This window comes from Boleophthalmus pectinirostris, unplaced genomic scaffold, assembly GCF_026225935.1.
Source record: "Boleophthalmus pectinirostris isolate CB_2022bp ecotype Guang Dong unplaced genomic scaffold, ASM2622593v1 HiC_scaffold_17, whole genome shotgun sequence".
Lineage (NCBI taxonomy): Eukaryota > Metazoa > Chordata > Actinopteri > Gobiiformes > Gobiidae > Boleophthalmus > Boleophthalmus pectinirostris.
Window position 1 is genome coordinate 17599025 of NW_026571115.1, and position 19699 is coordinate 17618723.

Genomic DNA, 19699 nt, shown 5'->3' on the forward strand with positions numbered 1-19699 from the left:
CTTAACCAAGTTTTTCCTCTGCTTGGTAATCATCATTAAATCATCATTGATATAACAGAGGAAATCTATCTGTTTACATGTGTTTTCTTTTTTTTTTTTCAAATTGTATGTTGGTTTGAGAGTATACACGGTATGTCAGTGGAAGGAAATAAAACAAAAGATTAAACAGTCATGTACTTTATTTGTGACTTAGTTCATGTTACAGATAAAAATGAAAATTACACTAGACAACATGAACTGTACAAAGTGGAATGTAATATTTAAAGTAGATTAGATAGACCACAAAAAGACACTTGACGATATAAATTTGTATTGCATTTTATCAACACGTCTGCCCAGTAAACAAGCCCTGAGCAGCCGGATTCATTTCATAACAATAAATTACAATTTCATTCCTATATTAGGTTATACTTCTCAATTATTGAGAGATGATATGAAAACAAATGTTTCCTGGTCACATATATAGATGTCTCCCCCAAAATGAAACTTTATTAAGACTACAGTTGTTTTAAATGAGAACGAGGAAAAACATATTGCCTTGCCAGCAGGTAGCAGAAGCTTTATATTGGTTATATCTCGACGTTAGAGAAAACGATCCACCATCGGTAACTACGGATGGTAAAAGTGACAGCAGAGCAGCCAACACTAATGGGCATGCTGTATGTTCAGTCTGACTCACAGCTCTTTTGATTTCATTTAAAGGTGAGGACCAGACAGCTATGGTTCTGGTTTGGGCTAAAAAGTACCATGAAGATTGGAGAGGACAGAAATATCAAGACACCAACACAAACAATGAACTTTATGGTGGACCCTGACCTGAGGGCTGCAGTCTCTCAGAGTATGTGAGCCCTACGGTCCACTACGTGCAAAACTCCATCCCCCTGGCTGTGAGATATTTTATTCTTGAAGAATAAAACAGTTCGACCATAGCAGTCTGTTCTCTAAGCAATGCACGCACAGCCACACGGGTGAAATGAAAACTATGTGAATAGCAAAGGCCATAATGAGAGGTAGGATGGCGGTCTTGTTATGGTCATTCTCACAGTGGAAGATCTCTGCACTCTGTCGACATGTGCTGCATATGAAAGAGAGCAGAGCCACTGCATGCACATGAACGATGCAGCATTAGTCTTTATGGAAAGTGCCAATGCGAATCAAAGGTCATCGAACTCCAGGAAGTGTGTCCTCTGTAGCACCTTCACGTGGCGCTCGTAGATTTTGAGAGCAGGACCCAGACGGATGGACAAACCAGTCAATACATCGCTGCGCTGCATTAGGAGGAGGGACTTGCCATCAATTTCCTGTAAATGGGACAGATATTTTTGCTTTGTAAGCATAACTCATGAGTGCATCGGAGCCTAGCTGTGTTTTATGTATGCATAATTAAACTAAACAATATTCATTTATCTATGAGAGTGAAACTTTTGAATAACATTTGCATAACTTCACAAGTAATACAAATAGAATATATGAAAGTGTATTATAAATCAAAAAGTAAATGAAAAAAAGATCGTGAACATTAACTGCCATCATTTCAGAGATATACTGTGTGGACATAACGCCCCCTTGTGGAGGTACACTGACCTGCGATCGAAAGGCCATTGCTTGCTCTGGGAAACCTGCATCAGAGAAGTAACTGGCCACATCAGCCACGGTCCACTGCAACAGATTTGGGTTCATAGTCTCCTTCTTCACTGAACTGTTGAGGCACCATAAAGACATGACTCTTACTCTTACTTATTGTACAAGTATAAATAAAAGTGTGTGGAAGATTTGATTTAGTCTGATACTTACACATCTTCACTGCTCCCACCGTTCACATGACTTTCCTCTGCCACTGAGAGAACAGCTCCATCTCTTTTCTTGGTTAATGTGATTCCTAAGACCACAATTATTTGAAAATGTAGTTACAAAATACAGAATACCTGCATTAAAATGTATCTTGTAACATATTCTGATACAGAATACTGTATTCCAAATACTTAACTTATTTACTTTATAATATAATGCAATTTGTTGCTAAAGTATTGTAAAAATCATGACATTACAAACAACTTTATTATTGTTTTGTTATGGGAGCAGTGTTTTCTTTTTTTCTCAGTAATTCTGGCAAAATTGAATGATGAAGCACCACCATGTATACTCTTTAATTCAGGAACGTAACTGTATTCTGAATACCATCAAATGAAAGAGTATACACAGTTACTCAAAATTTGTATTCAGAGTATGTATTTTCGGTACATGTATTCAGTTACTTCCAAACACTGACTACATCTACTATTACTACTGCTACTTGATAAATGGACCCCGGTGCACAATGTAATGCTAAAAAGTGGAAGCCTAAAATTAATAGTATTTTAAAGTTACATTTTCTTCAAATTTTGTTTTCAGAAGCGTATCAACTAGGAACAACACAGCAACAATACAGTTTTCTCACAATTCAATACACATCTCACAGCACAATTTCAATACGTTTAGGCCTCAGAAGAATTATTTATTATTGTTATGATCAATAAACATAATCATTTGTTCAATCACTATGCCTTTTCAAATATACCAGAGTTCAGCCTTTAAAGAGCTGTTTTCTTATGTATTTGCAAATATCACACAATTAACTTGCTGGAGTGTATGGAGAGGATGACATGGTTGTATTGAAGGATTTGATATTAAAGTGAGTATTGTTGCATCCCTAGTTTCAACATGCCTGCCCTCCTTTTTGAATGCCATATACTGTGAGAAAGATCTGTAGATGTCTTTCACACTTCCGAATAGAACACGAATAAAAAGTAAAACCATTTCTGCTTACCTTGTGTCTGAGCATGCAAATAGTTTGTTAAAAAGGCCAATTTGATTATAACCTTTGTGACAGGCATATCACTAACACATACTGTATATCAGAAAATCAGGATTTCAGGGTTGCACAAAAGCTTAAAGAAGCTCCCTTCTGTGAACACTGCTAATTGTACGGCTATGACATGGTAGACATATAGGTTATAGTATGGATAAAACTGTAGAGTGTCAGAAAAAATATAAAACTGCAATGAGTGGAGATGATAACATTGAAAATAAGGATGTAGTTAATGTACTTAATGAAATGTTAAAAGGTGCGCTACGTAACTTTTCGGTTTGGGTTCTTCTCCTGCTTCTTTCTATGGGTATGTCACTGCTCCAAAGTATGACCTTAAACAACTCTACCTTATATTTATTAAATTACAGGTGGTTTTATAGCTCAAAAATACGTAGAAAAACAGGCTTTCTGACTATGAGCATGGTTGCCTATCCACAGATCTGACCTGTAACCTGTAACCTCTGTTGTTTTCTCCATGAAGATAGAAATACCATACTGTGAAATATTCTAGACAAAACAATAACATCTTCATGGAGGAAAGTACCCTGCTCCACCAGAAAAGTTACACAATGCACCTTTAAGCATACACAGTACAACAGTGAAATCCTTTCCTCCTGAGCTTAAATAGCAGAGTTGACTTATGAACACATACGTTTGCAGTAAAAACTGGGTAAAACAACAGAGGAGAGGTAGGAGGCTTGTAAGACTGGCTTGTGAAGCATTTAAAACATCTTACACAAGCGAGCCTTAGGGCAACAGCACATATAGAAAAGGCCAAAACTACAGCTGTCATTAGCCGGCTCCTCCAGGTTTACTGTGCTATACCGTTAGAGGGCCCACATGGGGCTAATCTAAACAAAACTACTCAACCCAAAATTACAACAATTTATCTGAAACTGAGACGGAGTATATGATAACGTGTGCAAGATCGATATGAATTAAATTTGCATCATCATAAGGGCCATGAAAAAAAATTTTTCCCTAAAATATTTTTTGTTATTGAGGAAAAGGGTCTAAGGGCAGGCCTTCAAATTGGCCGCTGTGTACTTTTTTGATTATATAAAATAATTGTTTAAAATTATTAAAACAGCCAATCATTGGTTTCTACATTTTTGTGCCTGTATAGTTACAGCATTTATCCCTGGACGATCCCACTGGATGCTTGGCTCTCATTTGCCCTGATTTCAATGCCGTAAAAGTGCATATAATTATCTAAACATTATGTAATTTGCATTTTGGATTATTCGAGACTTGGTGCCAAGGCAGCTAATCAGCTAGTCAAGCCAAACTAATATAAAGCATATAATATTTGCAAAATAACTGAAACTATAAAAAGAGTCAAGACTTGTTTTTTCTTTTACCTTCAAGGACACAAGTAAAATACAATTCTAATGAAGAGAGTGGAATGGCAGAACAAATACAAACTCACCATTTTCAGTAGGCAGAGGGAGCGTCTGGGGTCGCCCGTTGGATACATTTCTGGGCTCTTCCTGATGCTGAAATACAAACACACAAATAAAACATGGCATCCAGGCGAGATCAAAGCCCCATGAAAGATCCAGAGCAGAGGCTATACCGGCCGGGCAGCGTAGTCTGGCACCAACTGGTCCAACGTCACTCCTCCTTCCTGAATCTTGCTCCCCTCTTCTCTCTTCACTTTCAAAGCACTGCTCATTATAGACGGGATCCCTGGTTTTGTGATCACTGCAGTAAAACAAAACCAACCAATTCCATTATGCATTGACATGCTCGGGAGCTCTCAATAAATTATTTTGTGATGTTTGTTTGAGTAATACTGGCAGCAACTCTGGCAGACAAAATCGCATTATTATTGTGTATCTGGTAAGAGCGTATTGAAAGAGATGTCACAATCCTAAATCAAATATGTGAATATGGTTTGATATGATTGAATGAATTATTAGTTCAATCGTTTAGCACAATAAGTCTTTATAGATTTATATGTATATGAAGAGAACAGAGAACAGATATTTCTGTTTTGAAAAACTGCCAAAAAACTGTTTGGCTTTTTTTCTTCTAGAGATATTATCAATGACAATAATGTATAATGGATTGTATCAAAAGGATAAAATTATATTTTGATAGCAGTTTGATAGCAAGTGTTGATTTTCAACCCAGCCAAACAAAGTCTCTTCGTCAATGAACAGTACTACCCTTGAATACATGTAGATGATTGAGAAGTTATAAAATACATAAGCATTTATACAAACGGCTCAAATAACTTATTTGTGGTTGGATTACAGCATTCTATTCTATATTCTAACTAATGTAGCACTCTAGTAGGTGAGTACAATGGAAGTGGATGAAACTCCATCTCGTAGTGTGAATACCTTTGTCTTTGTGCATTCCTGGGTGCTGGCGCTCCACTGAACAGACAGTTGAATCATAAACCCAGTCATTGTGTGCGAGGGCCCTGGGGCTGGAGGGGGGCAAGGAGCTGGGCCTCACACCACCCTTCTGGAAAGTGACCACGTCCAAAACCGAGCCATGTCCCGGGACAGGCCGTGAGCCAGAGGGGGAGCAGGGGGCAGACACAGCACGCTCAGGGGGACAGTGCACAGGGGGGCAGTGCACAGGGGTGGAGGAGACAGAAGCCACTGCAGAGAAGTGTCCGTCCTGTCCATCACGGCTCTCGTCTGCCTCCTCTGCGTTACTGTCCGTGTCCATGGCCATGGAGGCATCGGCCTGTCATGCACATTTAAACATGAGCAACATTCTGACACTAAGAGCTATCAGTGACACATTTTTAAAAAGTGAATGAATTTTTCCTTATTGTCCTAAATTATTCAGTATCTCATGAAATAATCCATGAATAATCAAAAGTAGCCTGATTTCAGTATTTATACCATGTTCAATACTGTCTTGACTCACATCATGTGGATTTCTATAGATGTATAGCTGGTATTACAATTCCTAATAATTTTCTACATCACATCACGTTTGCATACTGCACCCTGCTCTTGAGCATGCAAAAGTTGATTTCTCACATAAAATAGTTTTGCATTTTCTGTAAGTGTATAGTGCATTTTTTTCACATTTCAGATTAAAAAGTACATTCCCCTTTTCTTACTTAATGCAATATACCTAGGGTGAATAGGGTTCAATGGGGCACACCGCTGCCTGCGTGTTGTCATTTTCAGTTCAATGCAGATGAAGGACCATCATTTCAAAATCATTAACAAATGAACTTAATGCCTATGTTACAGTTTATGGTCTCTACGTGTATATTAATTGTATGGAGAGCGTGTCACGTGAAACACGCTCACACAGATGTCGCAGTTTGACCGCTGTGGTGGTAAATTACTGCCTGTGCTCTGTCCCTCCGCGGTGCGGATCCACTCGCTCATGTTCGTGCAGCCTGCAGCTCGGTCACTTCCATGTCCCACGTAAAGCTGGGGGATGTGTTGTGGCGGTGAACTAGTTCTTTACACAAACGCTCGTTTCATTTGTTGGGATTTTGTCGAAGGCTCAGTATGAGCGACTGCGTGTCCAAGAGCCAGCAGCAGCAGCAGAGCACAAGAGCGCACTGAGCCCGCCCCGCTCTGTGAAAAGAGCCGCTTGTATGGCTTTCACCCATCGCGCTGCATTTCACACAACTTTGACCAAAACCAGACTGACACAATGAGCCCCAAACGGGGACTTCAGTCGCAACAAACACAATCGACGCACAGGGCGCGTCTCCTTGATTGATAATGCGAGCATGGGGCGAGCGACCGAAAGGGACGATGGGAGGCGGTAGGGTTTTTTGCTCAAATTCTCTCCAAAGTGCGCATGGAGTTGGGGAACCGCGGAGAAGAGCTCGCCATTGTGTCTGAGCTCTGTTTTACGGAGCGCTCCTCAGGCTGTGGCACGTCATACCAAGCTTTATCTCGACCGTCAAACCTCCACGGCCCGCTCTGGTGCGACCGAACAACACCCCCACCCACAAACACTTTGACTTTGCACGCTTTTACAGTAAAAACATGCGAGTACTGCGCCCGCTTCCACGGACAACATTTGACCCTTGTACTCGGCCAAACCCAGATAGACCAGGTCAAAACACTGGCCTAAAGCATTTTTCTATCGTCTTTCGCAGAACACACATTTGATCTAAGCTTAACCCAAATCGGACAGGCGCATCCGGCTGCTGCTAACGCTGCTGCCCGATCACTTTGCGGTCGTTTGCTCCTAGTCCTACGCGGTCTTGTGTGTTGTATCACTTTGGAAATCGATAGATGGCCTCCTTAAACTGTTAACCTATTCTTTAATGCCTTATATAAGTGATGCTGTTGCTGTACATGATGAAAGAGGCCACAACAACAGCCAAGACCGAGCGTCAGACGTGACCGGGCTTAACTGCGTCCGACAATGGAAGCAGGGGCTCGACTTTACGCTCTGCGACGGCAATCACGTACCGCTTAGAATATCAGAAATATACTAAGACAAAAACTTGGTATATTTGAGGGACAGTTTTGTAGCCACTAACAATTCTGATTTGCAAGTGGTTTAACACAACAATAGGTGTGTGCACGAGTCTTCTTTGAGACAGCGTGCCTCATCATGTGCAGTGACATGACATGAGGCGTTTTGATTCAGCCTCGCCGCTGTCCTCCAACTCAACAACTCCCCAACAATGTCCCAGCTAGCGTCCCTATTCTGCATCCGCGGCGTCTGAGACTTTTTCTTCCTTTACCCACTCCCACGACGGCAAAACACGAACTATCCATATGTACATTTCCAGATACAGGTTTCAAAATAAACCCGATATTCAACAGCCGCTAGCACATGAGTTTTATTTTCTTTCTACTTCCGCTGCGTTTCCGGGTGAAGTTCTGTCAACTAACGGAGTCCTCCTCCCTTCGCTCCAACGCCGACTTTGGGGCACGAAAAGCGCTTTCTACTGACAATAATGGTGGCGTATGTTTTGTGAAGGAGTGGTACGTCACAACTTTGCAATATTGACTCATTAAACCGCTAAAAGTACATCTGGAGCGGGTGAAGCAGCCCACACGTACTCTGGCTGAACACGCACCTTCAGTTTTTTTTTGCTTTTCCACCTCGGCGCTCCCCGTCTGCGGCAATGTGGAGTGCACTTGCAAAACGCACCCTTTCAGACAAAACACGTTTTCCCCAAACACACACTCCATACTGTTTTTCTCCACCTGTTAATCTTGAATGGTGCGTTAGCGTAACCCAAGTAAGGTGAGCCTAGCATCAGGCGGACATACCTCCAAATCCTCGTCATCTTGGTCAGCGGGACCAACAGCGCTGTCCCCGTTGCTCAAGTCTGAGTGACTGGCTTCCTCCGTCGCGCTTCTTCTCCCAGCCGTTGCTAACGTTACATCGTCCTTTTTTCTGCTCCTACGCTGTACCTTGGCGGCGTTTCGGTATGAGATGGAGCCCTTGTAGTTAACTTTGAGCACGGTTTGCTCTTGAATCAGTTTTTCCAGTTCGGCGCAGGTTCGGTCGGGCTCGGACCCATGTCGCCTCCGGACCATTCGGCAAATCCTCTCCAAATCCGGCCGTGCTTTTCGCGACCGCAGTGAGTCGATAGTGTCCAAAATCCACTCGCGGTACTTGGGTTCAGACATCCTGGTAACGCACGGTGGCTTTCTTCTCTACTTGTTTTTTCTTACTTCAGTGCGTCAACCTTGTTCATAGCACACAATGTTTTTCGTGAGCCGCGGTCCGAGCCCGACTGAGAAGCGGAAACCTCGCTGTACGCCAGCCTGGGTTGCGTGTGCGCTTAAGGTGGACCCGCGGAGTTAAAGGCAAAAGTTTCACTCGTTGGAGGTTTTTAAGGTGGAATGGCAGTCCTGTGCGGGCGCGAGCCAACGAGGATGGCGCGCGCTCAGCCCCATGTGCGCAGTAGAGGTTAGAGGCGACATGTTTTACTTAAAGGGCTAGAATTAGAACCTGCGTGCGCGTCGACACGTGAGATCAACTTTTTCAAAGAACAAGATAAGGGCACCCTTAAATTATAACACTTGTCAAAAAGAAACGCGCGTAAGATAGTTAAATACTGTAAAGGTCTATTGATAAAGGACGCGGGTATTCTTTTGTTTGCAGTAATACATGACAAGTATAAAACGCTATTGGGTATTATTATAGTAAAATAAAACACAAACACATACAAAGTAACTCGCGCACAACAATGAAAGCGAATTCAAATGCCATGCGTGTCTAGTTGCAATTTCCAAAATGGCATGCAGAGGGCAGGAGATAGTCTGTTTGGAGAGGTTGAAGTACAGCAGGTAATTGATCCTGCTGCGTGACCCAGTGAACTCTGCATTATTTAACTGAGCCTCTGCATCATTCTTAACCATTCACAAAAGCTAAAAAAATATTTTAAAATTACCTTAGCTTGACATCCGGTGTAGCCAGTGAAGAGATGAATTTAGTGAGAATAGCTCATATAATCGAGGCATTTTAGTCTTTAACAAGTAAAACTTTATTGGAATGATACATTTTGCAAAATATTACTTTATATTTTTGACATACTCGTTGTGTTCTAAGGATATTGTCAAGTTCTCCAGAGGGTAAGATAGTTAAGACTGTCAAAGGCAAGGATATACAGTATTGTTTCCCAAAAGGTACAATAGACTACACAATCACTGTACCCAGGTAATGAGGAAAAGATTAATGTTGTGTTTTTGCAGATTTTTGTCCTTTTTCTGAAAATACAATTAGAAAATATAAACACAAAACATTTCAGATGTAAAAAGTGTTATGTTTTAATGAACAGTGTGTGGAAAACATGATTGAAGAAGGCAAAAACAGGAGACAAGCACAGAGCAGCTGATAGTGTTTTAACTGATTAAGAGACAATTTACAGACTTGTTTTTAAATCGACAATATAACATTGTCTGGTGTGGATCAAGGCTCAATACCACCAACTGTGATCGAATCATTTGCCAGAACAAAAACATACATGTGCTCTTTGTCAAGCGGTGTACTTTGTTTAGATTCAAAATAAATTAAAACAGTGACATGTGCTTTACCATTTGCAAATGACCACACAAGTTGATGGCAGTCCACGGTTTTATGTAACACTCAGACAAATCAAAGGTTGCACAGCGCTGCCAGTGCGTGCTGCGGAAACATCAATTTGTCGTGCCCAGGGAGAGTCCTGCTTGCAGTTAGTTTGGTTGCTTAATTTCAGAAATATGATTCAAAAACAGCACTAAAATCTGTAGACGATTTAAGACATTCAAAATAAGTATCCTGGCATTGACCTAGGTTACATCAAGAGACCAAAAAAATAAGATGTACCCACCCAAATGAAATCATTTAGAATCAAAACATTCTCAAAATTGTCATGTTACAAGACATTATGACAAAGAACAATGCACACCAAATAACTGACAAAAAGCATCAACATGAAATGGACAAAGTATATAGCACCTAGGGCCTACGAAGAGGAGGGGACCAAAGCATCCTTCATCAAAACATTTCAGTCAACAAACCAGCCTCAAGATTTGGTCTGCGATTGTCTTGCACTCACGAAAAATCTACTTGTCAAAAGGGGGAATTTTAGGTCAGTTAAAATTTAACAATAAAACAATAAGAAATCAAACAATTTGGTTGGATTGCAAATCTGAAGTTGTTGCAAGAGGATATTTACAAAAAGAGAAAATAAAGCAAGCTCTGTAATTGTGACAAATTTCAGCAAATTGTTGCCCTCTTTTGGGTAATGACCAAAGCCAAAACAGCCTTAACATTTAAACTGTATTTATGATGTTATTGACAACCCCGGGTACCTCAGCACTATAAAGCAAAATGCTCGGCAATCTTTCTTGAACATGATATTGTACAAAAATAACACATACATTTTGTTGAAACATTTTGCTACTTTTTATGTATTAAAATTCTCCACACAGAAAACTGCTCTTGTTTTGCAAATTTGGCAGAATTTTATAACAACTTTTTCATTATATCTTAATTAAATTTCACAGCCATGAGACAAAGCTGAAAAGATAGATGATTATTTAATGTAATCTATCATATATATATATTTCAATATACATGTATAAATGTACTATGATAAATAAACAATTGTCAGGAGTGTGACCACAATATTCATGGCTGCAGAATCCCAGCCATTTAACCTTTGATGACCCCACCCTTGAGCACTAAATAACACACGAGCACATAGAGATCTGACATAAAATGACAAAATGATCACCAAAAGGATTTTAAAATGCTCTAATAAATTCAGCTAAGAGACTTAATGCAGACCTCACCATCGCATTTAGGATTAAGACCTATTAAAAATGAGCTGTAATAGACCCTCACCTTCACTGCTTTCATAGTAAACAGTGAGCGCGTCATCTACCCAAACATCATGCCACATCGAGCAGATAAAGGCAGGTGCAAATCCTCGGTCAAACTGGATCCAAAAGTAGCCAAAACTGCACCAAATCTCTCCCCACTTTTTCTTTTTTCCAATGAGGAGGCATTGCGATAGGCACATCTGTTGGACTTGGTATTGCTTGGACAGATTGTGGATGGAGGAGATGGACTAGGGGTAACCGGGGTGAAAATGCTGACAATCAATCACTTGTTTTTGTAACGAGAGGAGGAGCCCATTCACAAACACAGCAGCGTCGCAGATCCAGTACCTTAATACAAAAATCAAAGCCTCCAACCTGCGAATAAACTCAAGAGACATGTCATTACGCCATCAGAGAGATACAAGCATTACTGAACATCCACGACCCACTACGCCTGTCTTTGTCAAGCCCCTGCCACAAATACAAGAGGGATAAATAAAATGAATAAGTAACAGTTGTGAAACAATTAGAAAAGGCAACACTGCTGGTTCTGTTAGATCTTTCTGCACTTAGCCTACATTTCCACCTGGGGGGGGAGGGGTTTACATTGTTGTTGTCGTCATTACAAATAAGCAAGTTAGCAGTCCACGCTAGCACTTCCCACCCCAGTACCCTTTCTAAATCTCTGTGTCTCAGTAGCTCTCCACTGCTCGCGGTTTGGACCTAGAACTCAGCAAACTCCTTCGCACATTTTTCTGTGAAGGAGACTCGGATTTCCTCTTCCTCGTAGTCATCAAAGTTGCTTGTGTCGCCGGGGCCTTTGCACTTAGGGATAAAGGGAGCTTCCACCTAAAACAAATGTTAGTCGAATTTGTCACAGATGGTAAAGAACAGACAATATTGTAAATAATTATGTACAATATAATCTATTCCAGTTAGGGGTGGGTCAAGATGTGGCAGATAATCATGTGAGATTTTTCTCCCATGTGTTTACATTTGGTTAAAAAAAAGCCTCAACGTTGCTGAGTAACACCTCTTGACAAGGTGCTACAATGACAGCAAAAATATGAAGTAAAATCTATACAAAATTCTGAAGCGAAGACTAAAGTGAATCACACAAATTTATTTTACATAGCCAAAATCCTGTCTTGTCATCCCAAATTTTGTTGTCCCACCCCTAATTCTAATTCCTTGTTATGAACTAAGAACCTTTTTGAGAATAATAAAAGTAGAAGATTCTGTAGTGAATGGAATTATGGATAAACATTATAATACTTTACGTAATTTAATTAAGTCTTATTTGTTTGTAAAATGCTCATTTTCTGTACCCAAAACATTACTAGTCACTTATACTTTAACAAACTACTGCACAGTCTAATATTTACACTCCACTTGCTCAGTTTGGACTGCAGCTTTTAGCATGTGTTTATACTGTGAGCTGTGGGAGTCTTCTCTGAATTTAAGCAATAACCAATATTTGTCTTGCTGTTGTGGTCAATAACCAATACGAACAAGAACAATTTTGTAAAGATATAGATGCATCTTTGACTCCATTGCTCTGCTATTTGAAATTTAATTCACTAGTCAATTTAAAAAGACACATCACATCTGATGCACTGACAAATGTGCATGTAGCACCAAGAGACTGGGGGGAATATATCTGGGAATTTTTTCACAATGGACGGATACCATTGTAAGAAAAAAATTGACACATCTCCTGATGATATTTGTACTGCTATTTTGGATCCCTATTAGTTATATATTTTAGTATAGTTGGTGATATAGTTTTGTCTGTTAAATTCATTAATATTTTGTGTAACATAATGTGTGCAGAGGACGCAGCTGCTCTTACCTTCCTCTGGTAGATGGCGATCCAGTCGGTGGTGGCAAACCACTTGTGGCCCTTGATATCATTGACTCCATTCCTGAGGTTTCCGAAGCGCTTGGTCAGGTCCACCTGGAGCAGGTTTCTCAGCAGGTCTTTAAGGTCTGAGCTGAAGTGGGACGGGAAGCGAACCTGCAGCAAGACAACAGCAAAAACAGAGTTTTCTGTTTGATTTTTGTTGAGTTGCAATCAACTGCATTTATCAACATCTTGTAGCCCCTGCAGATAAATTGGTCATAAAATGATGATGATAAAATGATATGACAGAAGTATTCAGCTTAAGTGTCTGAAATAATAACAGCTCATTGCAGTTACCACTTGAACTCTAGCCCCTCAGTGCTTTGATGCATGCGAGTTGTATTTCACAACATTTTAATGTAACATCCAAATCCAATCAGTGCAGTGTACAGGAAGCCGGCAACACAGGACAGAACAGGGCTTTTTACAAAGACAGTGGTCTCACTGCAGTAACAGCTAATGAGGATGTAGTCGTCTGATGTCTGAGCCTCACCTGCCCAATATTCAGACCCGTAACAAATTGCTATGCACAGTGTACTCTGATATGATTCTACCAAAACCAACATTAAGTCAACCTCATTAAAATTTCAGCCACAGTAGCACGTCTGCTGGATCAGACTGACAACTGTGGACTGGGAGCATCTCACAAGAGACGCAGTTTCTCAAAATTATGACTCACTATTTTCCATTTTAATTCAAACAGATAAACTCTGAGGTCACATTGTTTGTACATCCTTAACCATTGTACACCATGTTAACAAGAATCTGTTTTGGTCTCACCTTTCCTGATACGATCTTCTCATAGATCTGAATAGGCTGGTCTGCGAAGAAAGGAGGATAACCAGCTGCCATTTCATAGATTAGCACTCCCAGAGCCCACCAGTCAACGGCTTTATTGTAACCCTACAGCAAAGAATAAAGTTAAAAGTCAAATACATGTCATGTTTAAGAAGACAGTGTGATCGGTGGGGCAGTGTCTTCGCCTTACTTTACTGAGGATAATCTCTGGGGCCAGGTACTCCGGTGTTCCACAAAGTGTCCAGGTTCTGCCTTTAACTCTTTTGGCAAAGCCAAAATCTGTTACCTAAACCATGCAAAGGATATGGAATTAGGAATATGTGTAGAGAACTAACAAAAATGTATTAATTAAGTCTAGGTGGCTCTTTCTTACCTGGATATAACCTTGCTGGTCAATAAGCAAGTTCTCGGGCTTTAGATCTCGATAAATGAGATCCAGTGAGTGAAGGTATTCAAAGGTCAGTACAATCTGAGCTGCGTAGAAGCGGGCGTGTGGTTCACTGCAAAATACATTTATCATTTTAAAACATCTGCAGTAGTAATTAAGACACAGGTGTATTTATAAATTATCTTACCTGAATCTACCAATTCTCCTTAAGTGTGAGAACATTTCACCTCCAGGGACATATTCCATTATCATGTATAGATTACTGTTGTCCTGCAGAGAGAAAAGTTCATATTAAGTCTTCTTTACCTGTAATGAAGCAGCTGGAGTCTAAGCTATGAGCATTAGCCACAGTAAATCATGTACAAAGACCAGACTGAGTTGCAGGCCAGACAGTTATAAAGATGTTCATTTAGTTCTAAAATGCATAGACTAGGACATGTTTTGAGATATGATTGGTCAGCTTTAACAAAGATTGAGTTGGCCAGACCTTTTATTAAATCTACAACTGCCGTGCTGAGGCATCAGTCAGATGTACCATCCAAGGCAAGGAAAGTTTATTTAATGCACAAAGAACTTGAAATTGCTTCGATATTACAATTCATTTTAAAATACAGAAGGCAGATTAGATCCTTTATTTTGTCATATACAGTTTCAGAGTAGAGGCCTGTCTCACATCTTCAGGAAAACTTAAGAGATTTTAGCTGGAAAAACTGAAACAGACTCTCCGCTTTTAGTTCTGACTCTGGGCACCAACAGGAGGCCAGTCCTTGAGGTCCTCAAAGTGTGAGATGGTTCATATGACACTAACATGTCAGAGATGTACTTTGGTGCTAGGCCATAGAGAAACTTGGGCATGAGCAGAGCCGCTTTAAAGTCTATTCTTTGAGACACAGGTGTCAGTGCAGAAATCTGAGCATAGGACTTTCATGCTCATACTTCCTTGTTCTAGTCATGAACTGAGCAGCAGTACAGTACAACACATAATAAAAATAATATTTTATTTATTTATTTGATTGGGACATAGCATGTTAATGGACAAACATGACAACATGAATGTAAACACACCGGATTGCAGCCTAAGGCTAATTTCCATCTGTTCATCACATAATCACATGTGCTTGTACCTTAAACGAGTGCTCCAGTCGCACCAGGAAAGGAAAGCTGACAGCCTGTAGGATCCGCTTCTCATTCAGTGTGTGCTCTATCTGCTTCAGCTTCACTACCTGTAATATTACAGAAAAAAAACAACTATATAAATGATGTACTCCTACATAACAAAATTAAATACAGGACCTATATATATATATATATATATGTATATATAGCTACCTTCTGTTTGTCAAGTATCTTCATGGCAAAATGCTGGCCTGTTTCTTTGTGTTTGACCAGCATGACTCGACCAAACGACCCGGTCCCTAAGGTCTTCAGGCGCTCAAAGTGGTCCAACGCTGCTGTTTGCTAAAGGGCACAAAACAAAACAAAACATCTGTGAACTTTAATGACACAGTACACATTTACACCAGCAGGGGGGGCAATATTTCTATGAACAGGGAAAGGCAACATATTTGCAATGAGCAAATTATTAGTCAAAGTAATGCAGTTAAAACGCTCATTCTCACCTGAGCTGGATTTTCCCATTTTTTAAGGAAATCCTCTTTGGCTTTGGCAAGAAACTCCTTCACTGTAAAAGAGAAACAAAACATCAATAAATATAGTATTAATCATTGAAATCCTTAGAAAAGGATTCAGAAATGTAGGTAAAGCACAAATAAATCAAATAATTTCATATTTATTCAAAACTGAGGTGTTGGTTTTTTTTTTAATCATGGTAATCAAATCAGTACTGAGCTTTTTGCTGAGAATCAAAATGGGGTTTGCTTCATATTGTGGCCACACTACTTAACACAACATTATCAGTTAAAGGTCTCTCTACATTTACTTGTTGTACTTATCATCCCCATTAGATAAGTTTGCAGCACTGACACAGGAGCTCATGTGATGTCCTAGCTCAGGTGGGGCAAACAGGAGCTGAGGCAAACAGGAGCTGGGGGAAAACAGGAGCTGGGACAGAGGGCTGAGTTAAAGGCCTCTGAGCAGCAAACCTCCAGAGGATTTTAAAGGAAGATGAATAAAAACAAACCACAACTAAGAACAATACAGACTAAATTAGAATAATATGGGAATAAACGCTCAACACTTCATAAGAAAGGTAAATCAACAGTATAACATGGACAGCAAGGTTAAGTTTCCTTAGTGATTGAGGAACAACATCGCCACCTTCTCCAAATAAGAGGAACCAGGGTCTGTTCAGCCACGAAACTGTTCACTCATATGTAAACCAAGCTGGAACATGCAGGAGCTAGGCCTGGCTTTACTGAGACAAAGTGTGTTCGTCATCATTGACATTATAGCATGCAGGTAGCCTATGCAAGTCCAACACAGGCTTAAGCCAAATACTGTGGCAACTAGTAAGTTTATCATTACTCAAAGTTATATCACTCATTTATGATTTGCAATATAATGGCAATATAATGTTTTATTAAATATAATTAACCATTTAACCACAGACATATGCTCAAACTAGACTCACTGAGCAGTAATTTTCATACTTTTCCAACAGAAAAACTCAAATTAATCAAGAAATGCAAGCAATAAATAGAAAAAAAGAGAAAAGACATTTATTCTCTTTAAGCTATCTGTTTTATATGAACTGGTGTAAAACAAGATGACCATTCAATTAATATCATACAGGTTATTTTTGTCTGTATTCTACACAAGTAAACAACATACACAAAGCAAATGCAGCTAATGCTTTTATATCACATATTCTCTGCTAAATCTAGTGAGCTGCTAGGTGAGCTATTGCCTTCATTAAAAGTGCAGTTTAACACAAGCCTGGGTGTGTTGACACAACTAACAGTGGACTCCTCCTCTGTCCACTCTCTCACACATAAACACATCACTATGGCCTTATCTTTAAGGGGCTAATCATTGGGCTTTGTGAGAACATGCAGATAATCAGTCCTTCCTCATTTAATGTCACAGCTTTAAGGACATGAAGGCGGGCAGGCTGTGCAGTTATTTTTAATACACTGGATGACATCTTTACTTAAGTAAAATGTTATCTGGATTTAACCTTAATTTAAGTAAAAAGGTAAACTGCTTACAAGCGCTGTTGTGTGTTAATGCTTTCAGAATGGGGTGCTATGTAATCAATCCTTCACAACAGCCTGGGGGGTTGTTTAAATAATCATGTCAATAAGCCAACTCTATGGACAAATTCTGGGAAAACAGAATCAACTTTAGCAGAAATTCAACTTTAACGACTTGCAGTAAACGACAACTTTAAATACCTAAAAATACTTGAAAGCAAAATTCCCATGTAGTTACAGTGATTTCCTGTGTATTCTCCAAAGACCAGCAGCTCCAACAATACAGTGGGAGAAAGCCAGCCTGAAGGGCAGAGACCAAAGTTCAAATAAACTCTCTCTGAGCTGCAGAGCACTGGAGAAAAAAAAAAGTTGACACCCATTTTCAAAACAACAAGCAATAAGCAGGGATAAGCATCGATAAAACAAAATCCCTGCACAAGATAAGAATCAGAGTGGTTTATTTTAGGGGGCGTGGTTGTTTTTGGGATCCTCTTGTTTAAAAACCATAAAAATCATACCATCTGGGAGGGCTATGGGCACTTCTACGGCTGCAGTGGCATCTGTTGATCGCGACCCTGACTCAGACGATCGAGAAGATGACTCCCTCTTCCCTGCGTGCCTTCTGGAGCTCTTCCGGTCACACATTAGCCCAGCAAAGATCCTCGTTTGTGGCCCTTTTCCTCACAGGTGCAGCTGACTCATGACCTAGCCGCTAGCTCTCCGTTAGCGCCCCGAATTCCCGCAAAAAAAGGAAAAATCAGTCCAGCTTTCTCTCCTCGTCACTGTCACCAAACGCACAGAGCATCTACCTCCTGTGAGAGACCAAACATAGCACGGGGCCAGGCCAACAGCAGCAGTAGCGCTTCTGTTATGCGCTTGTCGATCAATTGGACCCTTGCCTACTTTGTATCAATATTTATTCTGTACACAAAGTACTCTCTGCCATTGCCTCTCATGTTAACACACATACACACATGGACACTATATTGATTTAAACAGGGCATAATCATTATGGGAGGGGCGTGAAACTCTAGCTGATATATTTATCCAACCTAGAAGATGGGTTGTGGAAAAGTAGGGCCAAGCCATGGGCAAACTACAAACTTTCCACAATTAGAAACTCTAGTAGAAACATGTCCTTTAAGTTTGTATTTTAAAGTAAAAAAATATAGAACAACATGTGACTTTTTCTCACCATCCAAAACACATGGGTCTGTCTCTATTGCCTGGATCCAATAGATTTCTCCAAAAATAATCAATGGTGCACCTCTCCCCTGGGCTTGGGTGGCCCACTTTGGCGCAGGGTTATATTAGGGCGAGATGACCGACATTTAACTGCAGAGCGCCAAATCAGGTCCCACACGAGGACACCGTGCAGGCCTGGTTTAAACCCAGTCCCCAGAAGAGCCAGGAGACAGGCTCTACAGGCAGTTCATCTGGCCACATTGGTGCGTAAGCATGCTTTTAACAAGATGACCGATTTTAACTATTCATGGGTTTCAGCTTCTTGTTGTATGTATGGCGCCATTTTGAGCACATTTGACCACTCAAACAATGCAATATTCTATTTTGAATTGTACATTATTATAGCAATGGACCATCATTCTGAAATCAGTGGATAGTTATATAAAGTACAGTACGGTACATTTTAGAATATTTCAATTTCTATTATTAATGTTTAATATTTAAAGCCTATTTTGGTCATTGTAGTTCTAAAGCATTGTTGATAGCAAGAAGTGTTTTTGTGCAGAGTTATTTCTCTTATTAGTTGAGGATGGCACCATTCGTACAGGAGATCACCGGGATACAATTTCCAGGGTAGATAAAGCCAGAGAAGTCATGGTCTGGTAAGATAATCAAAGTTTCATAATGAAAACATCTGCCATGCAATCCCAGTTGCTTTTACCCATTGTTCCCACCACTTCCGCAGAAACACACTTTGCATGTGTTTATTGTTAATTATTATCTTCACATATGATATTTTCACATGTTTTTTGTTAGTTTATCTTTTTAATCAGACAGCTTTTGTTTGTTCTGTAGTCAAGAAAATAAAATAAATATGTCTGAAGTATAGGTTTACTATCATTCAGTAACCCATAGCACTGGGAGATATCAAAAGAATGTAATCACAACATTTTTCCATTATATTTATTGATTTAAAAAATTTGACCAAATAAAATGTCTTTCAATCTTCATTTCAGGAACTTAAACCAGACAGACCTAATCAGTGCTATTTAACACAAAAATAGTCAATTTTATTCCTTAAAAATCTGAACTCTGCTCCAGAGGCTCTTTTTGATTAAAAGACCCAAGCATATGATTGATAATTTGGAATGATTA

General features: G+C 39.9%; 2 protein-coding genes across 2 annotated transcripts; both read right to left on the bottom strand.

Annotated features, from left to right (window-relative positions):
• Window positions 1-161: 161 nt before the first annotated feature.
• Window positions 162-8652, bottom strand: samd1a (sterile alpha motif domain containing 1a). Its single transcript, XM_020933422.2, has 7 exons — window positions 8074-8652; window positions 5197-5551; window positions 4425-4552; window positions 4278-4344; window positions 1795-1879; window positions 1585-1699; window positions 162-1301 (listed from the first exon to the last, which is right to left on the bottom strand). Exons 1-7 carry the CDS (start codon window positions 8434-8436, stop codon window positions 1155-1157), a joined length of 1260 nt encoding a protein of 419 aa, XP_020789081.1. The 5' UTR covers window positions 8437-8652; the 3' UTR covers window positions 162-1154.
• A 902-nt stretch (window positions 8653-9554) lies between these two features.
• On the bottom strand, window positions 9555-18019 carry LOC110166288 (cAMP-dependent protein kinase catalytic subunit alpha-like). Its single transcript, XM_055152641.1, has 10 exons — window positions 17878-18019; window positions 15827-15888; window positions 15537-15665; window positions 15332-15430; window positions 14395-14477; window positions 14193-14319; window positions 14010-14105; window positions 13802-13924; window positions 12971-13135; window positions 9555-11967 (listed from the first exon to the last, which is right to left on the bottom strand). The coding sequence occupies exons 1-10, from the start codon at window positions 18002-18004 to the stop codon at window positions 11842-11844; spliced, it is 1137 nt and encodes a 378-aa protein (XP_055008616.1). The 5' UTR covers window positions 18005-18019; the 3' UTR covers window positions 9555-11841.
• Between the last annotated feature and the right edge of the window lie 1680 nt (window positions 18020-19699).

What these genes read in the sequence shown, in the direction of transcription:
- samd1a (XM_020933422.2), bottom strand. Translation starts at nt 8,436, where the DNA reads ATGTCTGAACCCAAGTACCGCGAGTGGATTTTGGACACTATCGACTCA. An exon ending in AGGAATGCACAAAGACAAAG is followed by an intron (nt 4,553 to 5,196) that starts GTATTCACACTA and finishes GTTTTACTGCAG; the next exon opens with TGATCACAAAACCAGGGATC. An exon ending in CCCTCTGCCTACTGAAAATG is followed by an intron (nt 1,880 to 4,277) that starts GTGAGTTTGTAT and finishes TTGTGGTCTTAG; the next exon opens with GAATCACATTAACCAAGAAA.
- LOC110166288 (XM_055152641.1), bottom strand. Translation starts at nt 18,004, where the DNA reads ATGTGTGACCGGAAGAGCTCCAGAAGGCACGCAGGGAAGAGGGAGTCA. An exon ending in GCCCATAGCCCTCCCAGATG is followed by an intron (nt 15,889 to 17,877) that starts GTATGATTTTTA and finishes TCTCTTTTACAG; the next exon opens with TGAAGGAGTTTCTTGCCAAA. An exon ending in AGATACTTGACAAACAGAAG is followed by an intron (nt 15,431 to 15,536) that starts GTAGCTATATAT and finishes GTAATATTACAG; the next exon opens with GTAGTGAAGCTGAAGCAGAT.